Genomic DNA, 17,244 nt, shown 5'->3' on the forward strand with positions numbered 1-17,244 from the left:
GAATACGCTCATGGCTCCTGTACTAATTAAAAGGAAATGCCTTTTCAAAATGTGCTGTACAAAAGCAGGTACACCATCTTGCATGATGATCTTGAGTCCTCGTTTGAGCCCTGTGCTGGGACTGCTTAAGAGAAGAAAGACTTCCAACAGACTGAGAGGTAGAGAGCTGCCCCCAGGCACAATTCCAAGATCAGATTTGCATTTCACATGTAACGGTTACACAGGGAGGATTTGGTGTCGGTAAGCTCAGTCGGGATCCGTGCTTAAAGGGCAGTTTCTACCTGGGTCAACCGAGCAGAGGCAGGAGGATCGGGCTTCTCGAGGGGATTCCTCTGAGAACGTGCATCTGCGATCCTCTCAGTTCACAGGGCCTCCATCAGAGACAGCTCTTCCACAATGGAGGGGGGTGGTCCGTTATTGTGGAAGCCCACTACTTACAACAATCCTCTTCTGTGTCATCTCAAAAAATAGCATTAACATTTTTTTTTAACTTTAGGGCTCCCTTTTCTAACACCCCCCCATCCCCTATGGTGGACACAGTTTTGGTTCTCTCCCAAACATCTGACAACCATTACATACAAATTTGTCAGCTAGAAAAAGACAAACAGAAAAGAGTTTTTTGTGGGGTTTTTCGTTGTTGTTTTTTTTGCCTACACTCTCGACAGCGAGGCAGGTAAAGAGCACAATATGGATCATTCACGTCCTTTTGTGTGTGGATTTGGGCGGGGGGAAGGTTTTAGTGTGATTTAAGTCTTTCATGACTTGGGGAGGGGCTGAGGCGTGCTCCTCTTCCTCTTACTTCTTGGTTGGCTGGCGGTATGGTGCCGTGGCGCTCCCCCCTGAGGAGCTGCTGCTCCCATAGCCATTTGCTGCTGCTGCTGCATTTGGTGCTGCAAGAATTGCAACTGTTCAGTGCAAAAAGAAACATAGAAGAAGGACAAAAAAAATAGACTTCAGTATGTTACTACAAATAAGATAATGCAGAAAGAAACAATGATATTGACTTTAACGTTTATGTAAGCATCTCAAGCTCGGTTAAGACATGTTAACTGGAATCCCTTGCTAAAACGTCGTCTAGCAGAGTGCCTTGTGTGTTACAACTGGCATGGGTTAGTGAAGCTGATCTAAAGCCTGATACATAGAACATACAAGAGGAGTGTGCGGAGAAACACAGGAGAGTGGTTAATGGGTTGCAGAAGGGAAGGAAGAGGAAGGAAGAGATAAGATTTGGGGCAGGTCATGTTTTGGGGAGTGAGGCGGGATACAGTCAAGCAGCACCAGTGGCGTCTGGAAGACAAAAATTATTGGCTGTGATCCTGGCGTAAAAACAAACAAACAAACATGCAGCTCAGCAAACCGTGCGTTGTGCTCAGAGTAAGCCAGCAACCTCAACTGGGCAAAAAAAATAAAAATCTTAACTCAGATTCATGCTTACGGTGGAACAACTTAATGTCTCTGTCGCAATGCCGTCGACTACCTTTCAGCGGTCTGTTCCCAGTGACACAGTTTCAGAACCTGCTGCTAAATGGCTGTGCAAGAACATGCCTCCCACTCTGACACTTTGTTAGTTGTTGCCATTGGAAGTGCCGCGAGCTCTGGTGTGTGGGTTGCTGGGAGTACTGGGGCTACTGTGGTCTTTATCAAACAGCATAGTAACCAAACATACAACACAATATGGAGTGAATGGTGTTTATCTATAAAATGTATCTGAAAGAAGATTTTTATAAAAACTTATAATTATTTATTTATTTTAGGAAAAGAATAAGGTTTATACTAAAACTATCTCAGTATTATATGAAGGCTATGGATGGAAGCTATTTTTAAAATCCATTAACGTGATAAAAATACTAAACCTATATGTCATAAAGCTAGTTTACCTAATTCCCTCACACTTTATGGTGCAGCACAACAGAAGCCTGCAAGCTAAATAAAAACAAGGAGAGCTGGTGGAAGCAGGTGTGTCTAATCTCAATGGCTCTTACAAACTCTATATGTGTATATGGATGTTAATGTTGCCGTATTACTTGGATCTGTGGCTGGTGCTGCTGCTGAAGCCTTGGAGAAGGCAGCGGGGGCCCAGACCCGTCCAGCCCACAGCCCAACTGGGACAGCACTAAGGTGGAGGGGAAGGGGAGGAGGGAGACAGGGAGCCCCAGAGGGAAGGACATGATGGCGAGAGGGAGAGAAGCAGCAGAAGAAGGAATGGGGGGGGGAGTGTAAAGACAGGAAATGAACAAGTGGAAAAAGTAGAATATTTGCGAGGATTAGCGGGAGAGCAGGGGTGAGTTGTGGTTTCAGGAGTGCAAAAACACACACAGAGATGGAAGAAAGAGAAGCAAAACCAAATGTTGCAGGGAGGCCAAAGATAAATGGCCGTGTGCGTTGAGTTTTAAAAAGCGCATTATGGAGAAATAGCGTGAATCGGGAGATTCAGGGAGTTTAGCGAATAGGGCAAATTGAGAAGAGGGACAGGAGGAGAGTGTAGGAGGAAAGACAGAAGGGTGGGGGCAAAAAAAAAAAAACAATTAAAAAAAAGAAAAGAGAAAATGTGGCAGAGAAGAAGGGGAAGTTGAGTCTCTCCTGTCAGATGTTACATGTTCCACTGAGAGGAACAATGGCTAACTTCAACAAAATGGTCATGTTTAGTTACAGACTGAGAACAGTCCTAACGAACAGTAATTACAGTAATGAATACATTAGTACATCTTATCTTATTAGTACTAGTTAGTGTCACGGTGTCATTTTGTTTAGGAACAGGTTAATGAAGAGAAATGTTTTGCGTGTGTGTGTGTATGCTTGTGCGGCTCATACCTGCTGCCTGTGGAGACATGAAGCCTCCCACTCCCAGATTTATGACAGCCGTTTGCTGGTTCCCTAAACTTTGATCTGACCCCTGGTCACTCTATGAAGAAAGTCAAAGACAACACAAGGCTGTCACACACAACTGCCACCAAAGCAGAACATGTGACAGTAAATCACACACATATATATTTAAAAAAATTAAAAGGGGCAAGCAGTAGTGATTTTGGTCCCATATCGTTAAGAAGTGAAAAGTTTTGGCAGTGGTTACAGATTCTGTACATCACGGCTGCTAGACGCCATTCCCTGTTATTCCAATCAGATTTGTTCAAATTAATCTTTTTTAAGATGCAGAGTGTCTCAATAACTATTAAGAGGTTTAAATATTTCGCAATGACTCAAATCCAGGCAGGATTTATCAGGTTCAGTAGTTTCAAATTGTTGTTCTAAAGCCATTATTCATTCGCCTCTTTAGGACTACATTTCTTTTGTAGTTGTGACTTTTTCCTAGTCAGTTTGACATGCAGCCCAGTTACTCCATCACATTAGTTTAATTATAGCCCTTTTCCCTTTGTACCTACTCGGCTCAACTCAACTTGGCCTTCTAGTTTTCCATTAGGTGGCAGTACCTGGTGTACTTTTGCAGTACCTACTCGGCGATCTGAAAATGTGGCATCAACAGACCGCATACAGCCGACTGGCCAATCAGTGGCGTCACCTGATGAGTCATGACAGCGAGTCCTTCCCAAAAATCAAACCCAACATTTTTACAACACAGCAACGAGGGAAATGACAAAAACCCAGCGTAGTACACCATCATCTCGATATCCTCCATTGCTGTGTTGTGTCGCATTAAAATGACGCCATGGGACTTTTGGATGTGTTGCTATAACGACGGAAAACACATTGAGATGGCACTCAACTGTAATGGAAAATGAATGAAATTGAGTAGAGCTGCGTTTAATCTAAAATGGTGGATTTGATTTTTGTGAAGGAGTCGCACTCATGACTCATTGAGTGATGCCACTGATTGGCCAATCGGTCGCATGAGATCTGTTGATGCCACATTTTCGGATTGACTCAGATCGCTTGGATCACTGGGCTGAATAGGTACTAAAAAGTACGTGGCAGGTACTGCCACCTAATGGAAAACCCTAAAAAACCAAGTCGAGTCAACCCGAGTAGGTGCAAGTGGAAAAGAGGCAGTACAGCGCTCCCTTTAAAACCATTCTAGTTTTCTCAGTTCACAGGTGTGAATAGTTTTTGTATTCTATATTTTTTTAATAGGTGTGCCTTAGCTCACTAACTAAATGATGCCAAGCTACACATCTGTGAAGATGGACACTAAACATGACCAAAATCAAACCTCTCATATTTATTAGAAGATAATTTCTAACATCCCTCTGTTGCTGTAATTTAATTAAGATGTGTTCTTCTATACTATGAAAATATGGTTTTTGAGTCTCACCGTCTCCCCCCCTTGCTGCTGAGGACTGGAGGTGGCTGACTGACTCTGCTGTGGGGAGAACTGAGACAGCTGCTGCTGCTGCAGAGAATTAAAGATGAGAGGACCAGTGGGGATCTGAAGATGTAAAATACACACACCAACGAACAAAAAGTGGTGGAACAAAACACAGGGAGATGAGGATGAAGGACAGAGGGAAGGCAGAGGGAAAGGAATGATGCACACGTAACCAAAAAGGGAGGAAAAAGGAAATGGAGCGTTAACAAAGAGATCGGCACTGATCATTACTACTATCAGACTAACAGAGCTACAAAGGACTATAAAGGGAATGGCACAAGCAGTGATCCTCAAACAGGCTGTGTATGCATTCAGATTACATCCTTTACTTCTTCTGCTGCTATTCCTCTAGCAAAAAAACCTTTGCTAAGAGACTCTTAGCAGTTCAAGAGGTAGAGGGGGTAAAAATGTTATCAAGCTAAGTTGTTGTTCAGGTCAGGACATTGCATAACAAAAGATGCATGCCCCTTATTGCACTAAAGCACTTTCAAGGGTTTACACTACATTGCATATGCAATGAGGTGTGGGGAAATTTAAGCTGCTGATTTCACTATTTCAGGTGTGACAACACAGGTGAAGATCAGGACTAAGTCACTATGCCAAACAAATACCCAGTGCATGCTACTGAAAGTGTGTTAAGACTAAACTGTAGAGTCATACCTGCAGTAGGTTCAGAGGTCTCAACCCAGCACTGCTATTCAGGCCAAAAGGACTCCCTGGAACACAAATCAGAGTTACCACGAAACAGCGAGACAATCAGGGCTTTATCTTATCTCTTCTAATGTCATTAGACCCAGTCTTTTTTTTTTTTACTGGACAGGTACACACTCTAGAACTGGATTTAATTAAAAAATAACTCTGTAAATGTAATACAAAGGTAATAAAAAGGGGGACATGACTATGGAATCTTACCCGCCTGTGCTGCAGACTGCATGGTAGGCATCAACCCTCCAGTTGGCAGGATTCCACTCAGGTTTAAGCCTGTACCCAGCATGGGATTGGAGCCACTCATCAAAGCCTGAGGACTGCTACACAGACAGTACAAGATCATTATTAAAAGCGACAGTGATCAGCAGGTGCAATGTGGCATTCGAGACAGTTTAAAATTATTACCAGACTGAGCTGACCACGTTGATGAAATTGAGCCCTGCTGGATTGGCCATGACCTGTGACGATGTGGTTCCTGTGGTGATGGATGTACCCATGGTGGGCAGGGGAATGGTCATGACGGGCAGCGTCTGGCTTAAAGCTAGCGGCTGTTGGGTAAAAGGTGTGAGGAGGGCATTCTGTGACTGGTTCTGAACCAAGGGAGGGTCTGAAGGGGTAGGGGTCACTGAGAGAGGAGCGGAGAGGGCATCAGGGGGGTGAGGGGTCGAGCATGGCGTATTGGTAGGCGTTGGGGTAGATGGCTTGGGGGTTCCCGATCCTGAAAGGGGGAAAGAGGGCCAAAATAGTACAACACTTTAACAAGACACAGTACTTTTCAGTCAATTAAAATCCATTATTAAAACTAAATTTAAATTATGAGGCACTAGTTATACCCAAACCTGATCCCCCTTTTAATGTCAATTTGCGTGACATCTTAGTTAATCCTTTGATAATACTACAGAGAATAGGGCTTGCAGTGGTCCAGTATTATGTGTATTTGCTAAGCTCCCAATATGTTACTGTTTTTCCATTTTTCTTAAGAAACTGGACTCTTGTCAACATAATTTATCAGAATATGTTCAAAAACTCCAAATTGGGAAAATTCAGAAGCTTAAAGCAGATTTAAAACATTCCAGAACAACTAATCGGACTCCAGCACTCACTCTGATTGGATCCCATTGGGGAGAGGGAGGCAGGTGACAGCAGGCCCACCTGGCCCATCTCCATTGAGTGCTTTCTGTTCAGAGACTGGCTTTTGGCTGGAGGGGGTGTAGGACACTTAAGTAGACCACTGGTGGTTTGTGAACTATATGGATTACCTGAAAAATAAAGAGATAACATATTTATAATAGAGATGGCACGATACCACTTTTTTATGTCCGATACCGATACTGATATCATAAATTTGGATATCTGCCGATACCGATATAAATCCGATATATCAATAAAACGTTTTTTTTTATATCTTGCTGCTTTGTGTGTAAGTTCGTACTCAAGTTTAAAAAAACAAAACAAAACTAAAGCTATTCTGTTATACCTGTATGCAAAAAATACACTGCACCCAAAATATTTCATAGTTCAGCAATACTGAGCTAATAAACTTAAACCCTACACCATCCTTCCTATGCTGGTATTTTAAAGAGTAATTTGTGGAAATATTAAGCAACCTAATAAATAGGGTTGCCAACTCCCAGCAAAAAAAAAAAAAAAGGGAACCACCCCCACCCTCCACCTCATAATGCTTAATTGACATAATCGACTTTAATTTAATGCACTTTCTGGCGCAAAGTGGGCGATAAACTAACATGAGAGATGGGAGTCGCGACAGAAAAGCCGATCAGCAGATCATTGATCAGCTTCATGATTGAAGTAGCAGCAGGAGAGGGAGAGAATGAGAGGCAGTCGCTCCATATATCGGTTGTTAAGCTTAACGTGGGAATGCTTTACAAACATTCAGAGATGAACTTACACACTTGCTTTACTTCTCTGGGATAGCTTCTCGGAGATTAAATGCTGGTTTGGAAGCACGTACCGAGGCTCCAAATGCTCAACCACACCGCCGACAGGTCTCGCAGGCCACAGCTGCTCTATCACGTGATGCATACGGCTCCGACGAGCTAAGGTTATGAGCTCGGTTACGTTATGTCGCAAGTTTTGTGAGATGCTTTTGTGATATTGAATGGATCAGATTACATTTTTTATTTCTCTCCGATATCCGATCCAGTAATTTAGGTCAGTATCGGACCGATACCGATACGTAATATCGGATCGGTCCATCTCTAATTTATAATACTCTTTTCCAAAAAGAATGCACTATTAGAGCAAATCTGGTTCCACCTTTGCTGAGAATGACCTTGAACAGACTCAGAAACATGTTTGCAGTGCACTTAATGCCTCTCTTATAATGCAACTTAATTATCCTAAAGAATCAAACTATCAGATTTGCCTGCAACCCTTTTTCCCCTTCAAAATAGCACACAAATACGGGGTGTTTTTAGCCACTAATTAAGGATTTGTGATGTCAATGAACAATCGCACTAGAAGTAGAAGTTGTACCTGAGGAGCTGCTTCCTGATCCTGACGGCAGTTTGATGGGAGGGGGCCGGTGCTTCACCCCTTTTCCCAACAGAGAAGTCTGGACCAGTGGAGAAATACCATCACCCTGCGTGTGACAGTTAAACCTGTTTTTTAGCCACACTGCATAACAAGAGTAACCCAAAAGTAATGTTCTCATCTGCACTAATTCCAAATCACCAAATACTGATCAGTTTGACACATCTGAATCAGTCTAACTCCCAAGCAAAGAAGTATGAATCCTCATGTTTACCTCATCTTTGCTGGGGGAGGGAGGCCCCTGACCCATGTTGCCTGAGTTATGGGACACTTTGACCTGACACTTGACGTCTCTCTCATACACTCCTTTGTACTGAGTAAGAAACCTGTTAAAAAGACAAAAACCTTGCATCACACTTTCTAACACCAGATCCCTAAAAAGTCTGTATGAATGAATGAATTTCTGAAGAGCAGCCCACAATGTGACTTACCGGTCCGCATCGATCTTTGAACCTATGAGGAAACTGTGAATGACACACAACAAAGATGAAGATTAATTTAATCAAAGCAGCATTTTAAATTCAGTTTAATATAACCAGTTTGTCTTAAAGGTGTCCTTACGGAGGATGTATGAGCTTTAGGTCTGAAGTGTCGTCCTCTGCTTTTGATTCTTTAGCACAGTAGATCTTCCCGTACACAAGCGGGTCTCCCATCGACTGGAAAATAGAAACCTTGGTCCTCTGAGCTTGGCCCCCAACTTCACACTCAAATGTGTAGTCATCTACAACTTCCTGTGTAAGGAAAAAAAAATAAGAGGACAAAAAAATCTAATGACAAGAACACCTTAAACGGATGTGTGCAGTGACATTATATTATTGTGCAAAATTTAGCAACTAAGTATTGTAATCATACAGTCCGTATATTTAATGTATGGTAGAACTACCTGTAGCATCTTCAGTTCCAATGCTACAGTCACAATAGAAATTGTAGATGCTGGGAGAATAGTATTGCTAACTTGGTTTATATAAATATTTTGACTTTATATAATATTAACACATTAAGACATATTGAGAAGAAGCAGAGGTTGAAGAGAGTTGGGAGTAAGTTTGGGAGTAAGCAGTCTTTAATGTGGATATTAAATGACACATTCCCTGTATTGAGCTTCAATTCTTTAACCTTCAAGCAACCAGATGACCCCAACTTCAAATTTATATTTGCCATTATCATGTTTTTAATTGTAAAAATGTTACATGCCACATGTTTAACAATCTACTTCTCGAACTTTTTTTTTCCATTTTTAAAACAGAAACTAACCGATTGTTGTAGCAAAGGATAATGGAAACTAATGTGGAGTCATAATTTATGGCTTTATATTTTAGTGTAATTTGTTGATAATTAAGCTTCTGAGTTTTTTGTTTGTTTGTTTTTTTACACAAAGTATTTTAAATGCAACACAAGTCAAATATGATGTCTGTCTAGATTAAACAGAAGCATGGGGGTAACAAAGGCTGAACAAGACCCTGATGAACAAGTATTGCCTAAACAAATGAAAAATTGATGTCAATTTTCTTGTAGAATTTGTGTTTTTTTTTTAAATTTATTTTATTTTTTCACATAAAAATGATTGAAAACCATCATTAATCATATCAGAAGATTTTAGCATGTTTGTCACGGACAAGGAAATAGTACAAGTACAAGCAACTGGAGGTATTTAAAAAACACAGCATAAAAAGGTGACAGTAACAACCTCAACTCGGTCATTTTATTGGTCAGTCCCACAACATTAAAAGTAGGACAACCTCCTTGTGGATAGGGAAAAAAATCAGTGGTTATCTGTGAACTGCATAATTTTTTTAATTTATTTTTTCCCTTGAAAACCAATTGCAAGTAGCTGCACCATAGTTATCTCAGTTTTTTAGAGACAGGTTGCCTCCCACTATGTATCCTGTGCAAACACTTTGCAATTGCAAAGGCTGCTTGGTGGGAGAGATGTCTCTAAACACCTGTGGTCTGACTCAGACTGACTGCTATCACTCTCAGACAAATTAGAAAAGATTTGTATATAACTGCCGCCTCATATACAAACAGAAACGAGTTGGAATCAATCTGAATCAGTCTGTGCCAGTAAGCTCAACTTATCTGTGACATCTCTTTGCAATAGGAGACTTGGCTCAGCTGGTTAAGTAAATGCATAAAACCAAGTTGCAGAGCACCTTTATCACTTTCCAGTAAGCTGCCATCCTGCAGCAACTGTGTCACTATTTGTGGAAGAACTACACTGTAGAGTGTGAGAATGTAAATGTTTGCTTTTCTTCCTTTAAAGAAATAATTACCATTTCAAACAAACACTCCTTGCTTATTTCTGACAGCAAACAGCCATTAATGATCTCAACAATGTAAGGTTATCTGCTGCCAAACTTACCTCAGCAGGCCAGATCACAGTTTTATGCTCAGAGTTTGCCAACTGCAAAGACCTCTCAACCACAGCGTACTTTTCCACCTAAATCAACATACATATAAAACTGTCTGTTACAGGGTGCACATTTCATTGTCAAGCAATCACTTGTGTGGTATTAAGTGGTTTTTTTTTTATAAGTAGTGTTGGATCAAGTATTTAAGTGAGGGTTTTATAAAAGAGCTACTCACATCAATTTCCTTGGGCACAGTTAGTTGGCAGTTGTTCTGCTTCCACATGTCAACACACTGCAAGAGATGATAGTTGACAAGCCAGAACAACAGGAAGAAAAACAGGAGGTGTTAGAGAAAATCTGTGAGAATTAAGTGACGTGAGATTTTTGTCAACGATAGCTAACAGTAAAGAGGAACACACCAGAGTACTGACACACCAACTTGTTTTCATCTATTGTTCTAATGACTCCCTTTGGGTTTAGTCGATAATTTAGAAAGATGTAAATAGACAAAAAAATGGGATCTGTGCTTTGGGACACAGTGAATAGACCCGAGATTTTACCATGGCTGTTATACATAGTAACATCATCTACAATTATATTGTCATAACAAACAGGCGAATGATTCTCATTTAGGAAAATGCCAAATTTATGTGTCACATTTTCATGTAAAACTGTAAATGATCACAAAAGTATCAGCTTTTAGAAACATTCAAAAACACAGAAAGTGTTTAAGTTATTACTTATGACCAGAATGTCAGTGAGATAGTAGCTCATCCAGCTCGTGAGCCGTCACAATTCAGAAGTGATTGTGCAGAATTAAGGTTATAAGTTCTGTTGTCACTGATTGGCTGTGTAATCTAATGAGGATTCAAATCCACTAAGAAATCAAAGAATCTTACAAATAGTTATATCCAGAATTATTAATTATTATTCTTTCACTAAAATCTGATGGATCAAGGAGGAGTAGCAATTCTTGTGAATTGTGGAGGGATGGAACAGACAGACACCTCACCACTGAATAAACTTATAGGGCCATTGACTGGATGAGCTAAAAATAATTAATGCAGCAATCAAATTGAAGCAAATTTTTTCAATTTGATTGAGAAGAGTTAAGATAATGCATTTATCTTAACTCTTCTGTACAAAAGGTCAGATATCCTTGACCTATGTCTTCCCACTGAAGCAGAAGATGCTCATATTGGTGCCACAGCAACTCTGTTATAACTACGGCTGTACCTCGAAATTTCCAGGTCAGTGTTACTTACTAAATAGCATAGTTACAGTGGGAAATGCAGCATCAGAACTAACTGTGCTGTCTTTGAGAAGGGCTTTCTCAGAGTCAATCACGCCTAGCCTAGAGGCTACCAAAGCCTCCAGTGGATGTAAAATACTGCACCAACAGTGCTAACAAGACAGATCATATTTCTCCCATATTAGGTTCTCTTCATTGGCTCCCTGTTAAAATTGAATGAATTGAATTTAAAATTCTTCTCCTAAAATACAAAATCTTGACCAATCAGGACCCATCATATCTTAAAGGCCTCTTAGTATCATGTTATCCCAAAAGCACACTTTGCTCTCAAACTGCTGGCTTACTTGTAGTTCCTAGAATTCCTTAAATTAGAACAGGAGGCAGTGCCTTCAGCTATTAGGGCCCTCTGCTGTGAAACCAAATCCCAGTTTGGATTCAGGCCCTCACCTTCCACGTAACCTGATGTGTACCTCCTGAGAAATGCAACCACACTTGGGGCTGACGCAGCATGACTGGCGCGGATTATGGCATATGTCTAAGAGGGGATTGCAGTTACACTGCAAGTTACAATGTTACAACGTAGATTTCCTGCATGTAGATTTCGTAGATTTCAGACTAATGCCTGAACTGAAGCACAATTCAGGCATTCGTCTGTGTTTAGTTTTATCTCCTTTTTCGCTCTTTTTGCTCCCTGACCCGGATTCTGCTGGAGGCTTCTTTAAATATTTCCTTCCAATTGTCACAATTTCTTGATCATGAGGGGGATTGCCTCATTGTTGGGGTTTCCTCTTGAATACTGCAAGGTCTTTAACTTGTGATTTGAAGCGACATAAATAAACCTGAATTGAACTGAATTGAGGGGCATGGCATAAAAAAATGGATCACCTGCATCCATTATAATAACATGGACCCTCAGGTTTTACACAAACTTGTGGAGTACATACTGTTAATAAAGCCAAATGGAGCAGACAAAATACACGGAGATACAAATATAATCTATAATAAAGTAGTAGTAGTCCCAGTTCATACTTTTGAACCTCGGTATACACTTTACAAACTGTGTGGATGTTTCCCACTCACGTTTCCGATCTTTGAGATCTTCAGGTCTATGACAGGCGCGGGTTTCCTCTCTTTTCTTCTCTGTAGGTAGTCGTAGAGTCGTAGCTGTGGTGGTATGGGAAGGTGGGAGAGCTCCTGCTGCCTGTTCAGTGCAGCTCGAGAGTGCCTCTTGAAACACCTACAAAGCAAACAAATAACGCATGTTAACAAAACCAAGGTCTTTGCTTCATTTATTGGCTTTTTTCCTTTACACAGTCACAGAGCTTGCACTTCCCTGCCTTCAATTTCACAAAATAAACATCCGTAAATGAGATCTTTATCCTGGCATAACCGATTTCACACTGAGCTGGCTTCAACCTAGATGAGCACGAGAGGGTATTCAGTACCGTTTCATGGAGCGAGTGTTCATTTTCTGTTTGTTGTAAAGCAGGCGGTTAGCTGTGCAAGTAACAGAAATGGAGGGGTCCAGGCACAGAGGTTCAGCTGTAGCCAAAATCAATTGACTTTCCAACTGCAGTTTGTCATCCTAAAGCAAAGAGAAAGGACACGTTACAGAAAACACCTGAGCCTGGAAAATTCTGGGATGGAGCACCACACTAGTAAATCCAAATGCAGTTTAAATGAAAACAAACAACAACGTGTTTCAGATAAAACATACTGAACATAATACTTTACCTGTGTCCACTTGTGGTGGTCACTGGTCATGGCATGGACATCACAGATGAGAGTCTGCAGGGAAACAAAGTTGTTATGAATATAATGTAAGTCAGATTTATTGTGCTAAAGATCTAATGTGGTTTTCCACTCATGCCTCCTCATAATCTTATTCTATCTTTACCTGCATGGTTGGCCGCAGTAGGATGTGTCTGCTCTGATAGGTGGGAATCTTGGTATTACCAGACTGCCGGTAGTCTCTGACTTCTACTATTACACAGCCACAGTGGAAGATGTTCACCTGACACACAAAGTATGACCAAGAGGTGGTTACAAACACAGGGAGCTCACTAATAAAAATAGAAACCTTACATGGTTCTTAGCTCTTTATATATTTAAGCAGAAATGTGACACTTTTGCACCATCTTTTGCTTAAAATGATTGGATTTCAAAATGCACCACGCTTGCACACAACCTGTGATTTCTCCAACAAATCCACCAAAATAGGAGGCAACTCCTCAGCGTCGAGGTACTCCAGCAGTTCTCTTTCTTCATATGGCAGGCGAATGGTTTCAGAATCTAGAAAGTAACACAAACATGCAGGTGGGACAACTGCAGCACAAAGAGCCAAAAAACAAAACCCAACGGTCATATGTAATGATCTAACTTGACTTACCAGATCCATTTTTGCCCCTGAGCATTAAAGAATAGCCTTCATTCCCAGGGTACAGATTGACCACCAGACATGATACAGACTCCTGAGACACCAGCTTCTCCAGTAGATTCACATTTCTCCTCAAATTCTTCAGAGAGACAGCAAACGAAACACACAAAAGACAAATTCTCCTCATTAGAAGCACAAACCTTATTAGTTATACCTGCTTAATGGCATTTTAAAAAAAAAATCTTTTTTCTTAAAAAAAGAAAAAAGATATTTCTCTTGTGGCGAGTGCAACAGAACCAAGGACTCCTCGAAGTGAAGCCTTAGACGACCCCGAAGAAAGAAGAAACATGTATACAGATTAGCAGCAGTGTCTCTTTCCAAAGAAAAAAAAGAAAATCCACAAACCTTGTCATAAGCAACTTAACATAGGGTCTAGTTTACCTTTCTTTATTTTTTTTCAATGAAAAAACAAGAATGCCACTAGGGAGGATGACTCCGTAAATGATTATATCCTGTCATGCTGTTACTGGCAATAATCTCTTATCACAGCTAGATATAGACTTCCTTCTTCAAAGTTATGTAGTGAATGTAGTTAGTTAGAGGGAAAGTAGATCCTGCAAGAGGCTGCTGAACAACGTTTTTTGTTGTTGTTTTTTGAACAATTGGTGGGTTTAGGTTATGATTTATTTGAGAAAAGACACATCTTAAAAATCAGACAACTCTCGTCAAAGCAATCGAAACAACAAAAGAAAAAGTATGTAAATCTATTCTTGAACAAATTGTCTCTCTAAGAGAATTTTTAACCAACAATTTTCCTCCCCAGTGGCATGACAATTCTAAATAAAAAATACACAAATAAAATAAAAGGTACTTTGAAATGCTCCCTTATTCACAAGAGGTTGCCACAGCAGGTAGCATGTTGGATTTGGCAGATCTTTACGCTGGATGACCTTCCTTGCTCAGCCCTAAAGAAATCTGTGTCTACTCCCCAGATCAAACCAAGAATCTTTAACTTGTTTGGCAAATTTGTGAAGCAGTAATATACAGATCCATTAATTTATAAAAATGATAGAATGTGTATTCTCCAATGAACAAATACGAAAGCCAATTTACATATTCCTGAGCTAATGTTTATAATACTTTAATAAACATGTACATGTTTATTCCTATATTATTTAAAGATAATAATGTGAGTTATGTCCAGGTTAATTCAGCAGGTTTCGCAGTAAACAAAAGCAGGAAGCAACTTTAAGTTCTGGATCCACAAGTTACTGGGGTAAATCACTGTTACAAAACTGTTGCTTCTCTAACTTTACTACAGCTAAAACGTGTTTGTGCAGGTGACGGGAAACAAAGCGGTTTTGTGTTGTAAAAAAAAAATCCACTTTTTCCAAATCATTCCCCAAGCTTGGTTTTAAGTAAGGTTTTATTAGATCCAGTAATTACCAAGTAACAAGTGAGTCATGGTGCATAACACAAACCTTTAACTCTGGCTCTTTCTCACATTCCTCTATGTAGAGCTCATAGAGCTTCTGGTACAAACTCTTCCTCCCGCCAGATGAAATTCTTCGTTTGGCTGGTCGTTGTCGAGCACTTTCAACAATGTACTGAATAACAAATAACACACGCGTTATTAATGAATAATGGGGCAGGAAAGGACTTAATAACACGATGAATAAATTGTGTTTCATGTTTCTGAGTACATAGTTTTAGTTTATTTCACAACAAAAAAAAAAAAAACAGTGGTTATATTACCTCCGCTCGATCCAATGCATATTCCAAAACTTGTTGCTTTGGGGGATAAAATTAAAGTGAAACAGATCAGCAACAGCTGGAAGTGACAGACCAATAGAGATCGGAATCTGACATGAAACACTACAGCAGGAGTCCTTTGTCTATGTAGAGATGAATGAACTGGCAGAGATTAAACTTACCATTGTGGTCCACCGCCAGCTGCGAGCTGAGTGACGGTAGACGATGCTGTCCTTTCTGACCCACACTGTCACCTTCCTAAAGTGACCATTCACAGCCTGCACGGCAACACAACAGAGGACACGCAGGCAGCGTGAAGAGAAAACAAAAACACAGATTACTGGTACATTCATAGAGATGCACTCAGTGTGTTGCTGGCACGCTGGTAAGAGAGTGCTGATGCCAAATCATCCAGCTGACACTCAGAGATGCCACACACAAGCAGCTGCAAGGACTGATGAGCCAAACTGTTCCATCTAAGTTCTTTTACCATTAGCTTATATTTTAAAATGCAATAACAAAGTAAACATGACCACACGATGTGTCAGAGTTAATACAACAAAACAGCAAAGGTTAGTGAACTCTGGTGACTGTGAGCCCAGCCAAGAGAGAGCAGCCGAATAGCAAGAACTCGTTGATGCCTGACCGTTGGGCTAACGTAGCCACCGTTAGCATGCTAACCCGTTCCGAGTGGGCAAAGCTGTAAGTTACAAGCTACGCTGCCAGGCTCACGTCTTCCGAGACACAACCCGAACAAGCGACGACAGTCTAAACAAACAGAGTCGACTTGCCTTTTAGATTGCATAGCGGTCGACTGTAGCTCCGATGTAAGAAAACGAAATGAAATTGAAATATCGGTGTCTTCATTGAAAAAAAGTCGGAGCAGCAGCCATTTTCTTCCAGTGTGTCAACAACAGCTAAACTTCCGGTTTGAGCAGCTGTGGGCGGAGCCATACTGAGCGCCTACAAAGTTGCGCGTACTCTTGGACTATAGGTATATTTATATATTTACAATAGGCTATAACTGTTCATAAATAGAGGCTGTCCCAAACTTAAAGCAAGCACATAACTAGTTGCAGATGTAGACCTCTGGAGGTTTCAACTTTATTTACTTTCATTACTTCAAGCAGCTTGGTCATATTGGCACACCTGGAAGCAGATGGGATTCCTGCAGAGTGAAACTGGTTATTGTTTATGATAAAGTCAACTGGAATTTCTTTCAAACAGAAATGTTTTGAGAGCGAAATGACACAAACCATACGGGAGTATGCCGTCATAGGTAGGCAGAAAGGGGAAGTTGCAAGGAGTAGAGTGAAAGTAGATGAATAGAGAGTGCAGGCATGGTGGAGTGCGTAGAGATGAGTTTCAGGTGTGGTTTGTGAAAGAAGAATAGTAGCAAGAGTGAAAGGGAAGGCTTACAAGATGATAGTTGAACCTGCTGTGATGTATAGTTTGGAGAAGATGGCACTGACAAAAAGACAGGAGGCCGAGCTGTAGGTGGCAGAGATGAAGATGCTTATGACATTTTTTATTGGGAGGTACTGTGGACAGGATTAGAATTGAGTATATCAGAGGGACCGTTTAGACTGAGTGGTTTAGAGAGAGAAGGCTGAGTTGGTGTGGATAGTGGACCCCCCCTCCCTGCAATCCTGATAAGGAAGTGGAAGAGAATGGATGGATGGATAGTTCTATAATTTCACAAGTGAATAAGTTTAAAAAAAAGAAGCAAAAACATGTTGTAAATGCATCTACAGTTACATGTCTTATAATATTGTATGTTTTTAAAGTTGTTTTTTTAAAAAAACATGTTGTTAGGCTAAAGTATACCTAATGTACTATGTCACCTTTATTACTAAGCTTAAATATATTTTGTTGATCTTTTGGGTTTTTTCTGTTTTTTTTGTCAATAAATAAAAAAAACAAAAAAAAC

The 17,244-nt window shown here is 40.5% G+C and overlaps 1 protein-coding gene across 5 annotated transcripts; it reads right to left on the reverse strand.

Annotated features, from left to right (window-relative positions):
* Positions 1-47: 47 nt before the first annotated feature.
* On the reverse strand, positions 48-17,007 carry supt20 (SPT20 homolog, SAGA complex component). 5 transcript variants are annotated; one of them, XM_063485745.2, is made up of 24 exons: positions 16,106-17,007; positions 15,497-15,592; positions 15,318-15,353; positions 15,044-15,169; positions 13,575-13,701; positions 13,374-13,477; positions 13,083-13,199; positions 12,920-12,973; positions 12,631-12,770; positions 12,266-12,422; positions 10,169-10,225; positions 9,945-10,022; positions 8,144-8,313; positions 8,014-8,046; positions 7,797-7,908; positions 7,526-7,631; positions 6,133-6,288; positions 5,435-5,747; positions 5,234-5,346; positions 4,982-5,037; positions 4,268-4,381; positions 2,812-2,902; positions 2,025-2,113; positions 48-905 (listed from the first exon to the last, which is right to left on the reverse strand). In XM_063485745.2, exons 2-24 carry the CDS (start codon positions 15,497-15,499, stop codon positions 756-758), a joined length of 2,502 nt encoding a protein of 833 aa, XP_063341815.1. In that variant the 5' UTR covers positions 15,500-15,592; positions 16,106-17,007; the 3' UTR covers positions 48-755. The 5 variants fall into 5 exon arrangements, with proteins under 5 accessions (XP_063341815.1, XP_063341816.1, XP_063341814.1 ...); XM_063485746.2 differs by having other exon boundaries at positions 4,268-4,345; positions 5,234-5,349; positions 16,106-17,006; XM_063485744.2 differs by having other exon boundaries at positions 5,234-5,349; positions 16,106-17,005.
* Between the last annotated feature and the right edge of the window lie 237 nt (positions 17,008-17,244).

Source organism: Pelmatolapia mariae, linkage group LG10_11 (genome assembly GCF_036321145.2).
Source record: "Pelmatolapia mariae isolate MD_Pm_ZW linkage group LG10_11, Pm_UMD_F_2, whole genome shotgun sequence".
NCBI classification, from domain to species: domain Eukaryota; kingdom Metazoa; phylum Chordata; class Actinopteri; order Cichliformes; family Cichlidae; genus Pelmatolapia; species Pelmatolapia mariae.

What these genes read in the sequence shown, in the direction of transcription:
- supt20 (XM_063485744.2), bottom strand. An exon ending in TACTGCGGCCAACCATGCAG is followed by an intron (nt 12,974 to 13,082) that starts GTAAAGATAGAA and finishes GTTTCCCTGCAG; the next exon opens with ACTCTCATCTGTGATGTCCA. An exon ending in ACCACCACAAGTGGACACAG is followed by an intron (nt 12,771 to 12,919) that starts GTAAAGTATTAT and finishes TCTTTGCTTTAG; the next exon opens with GATGACAAACTGCAGTTGGA.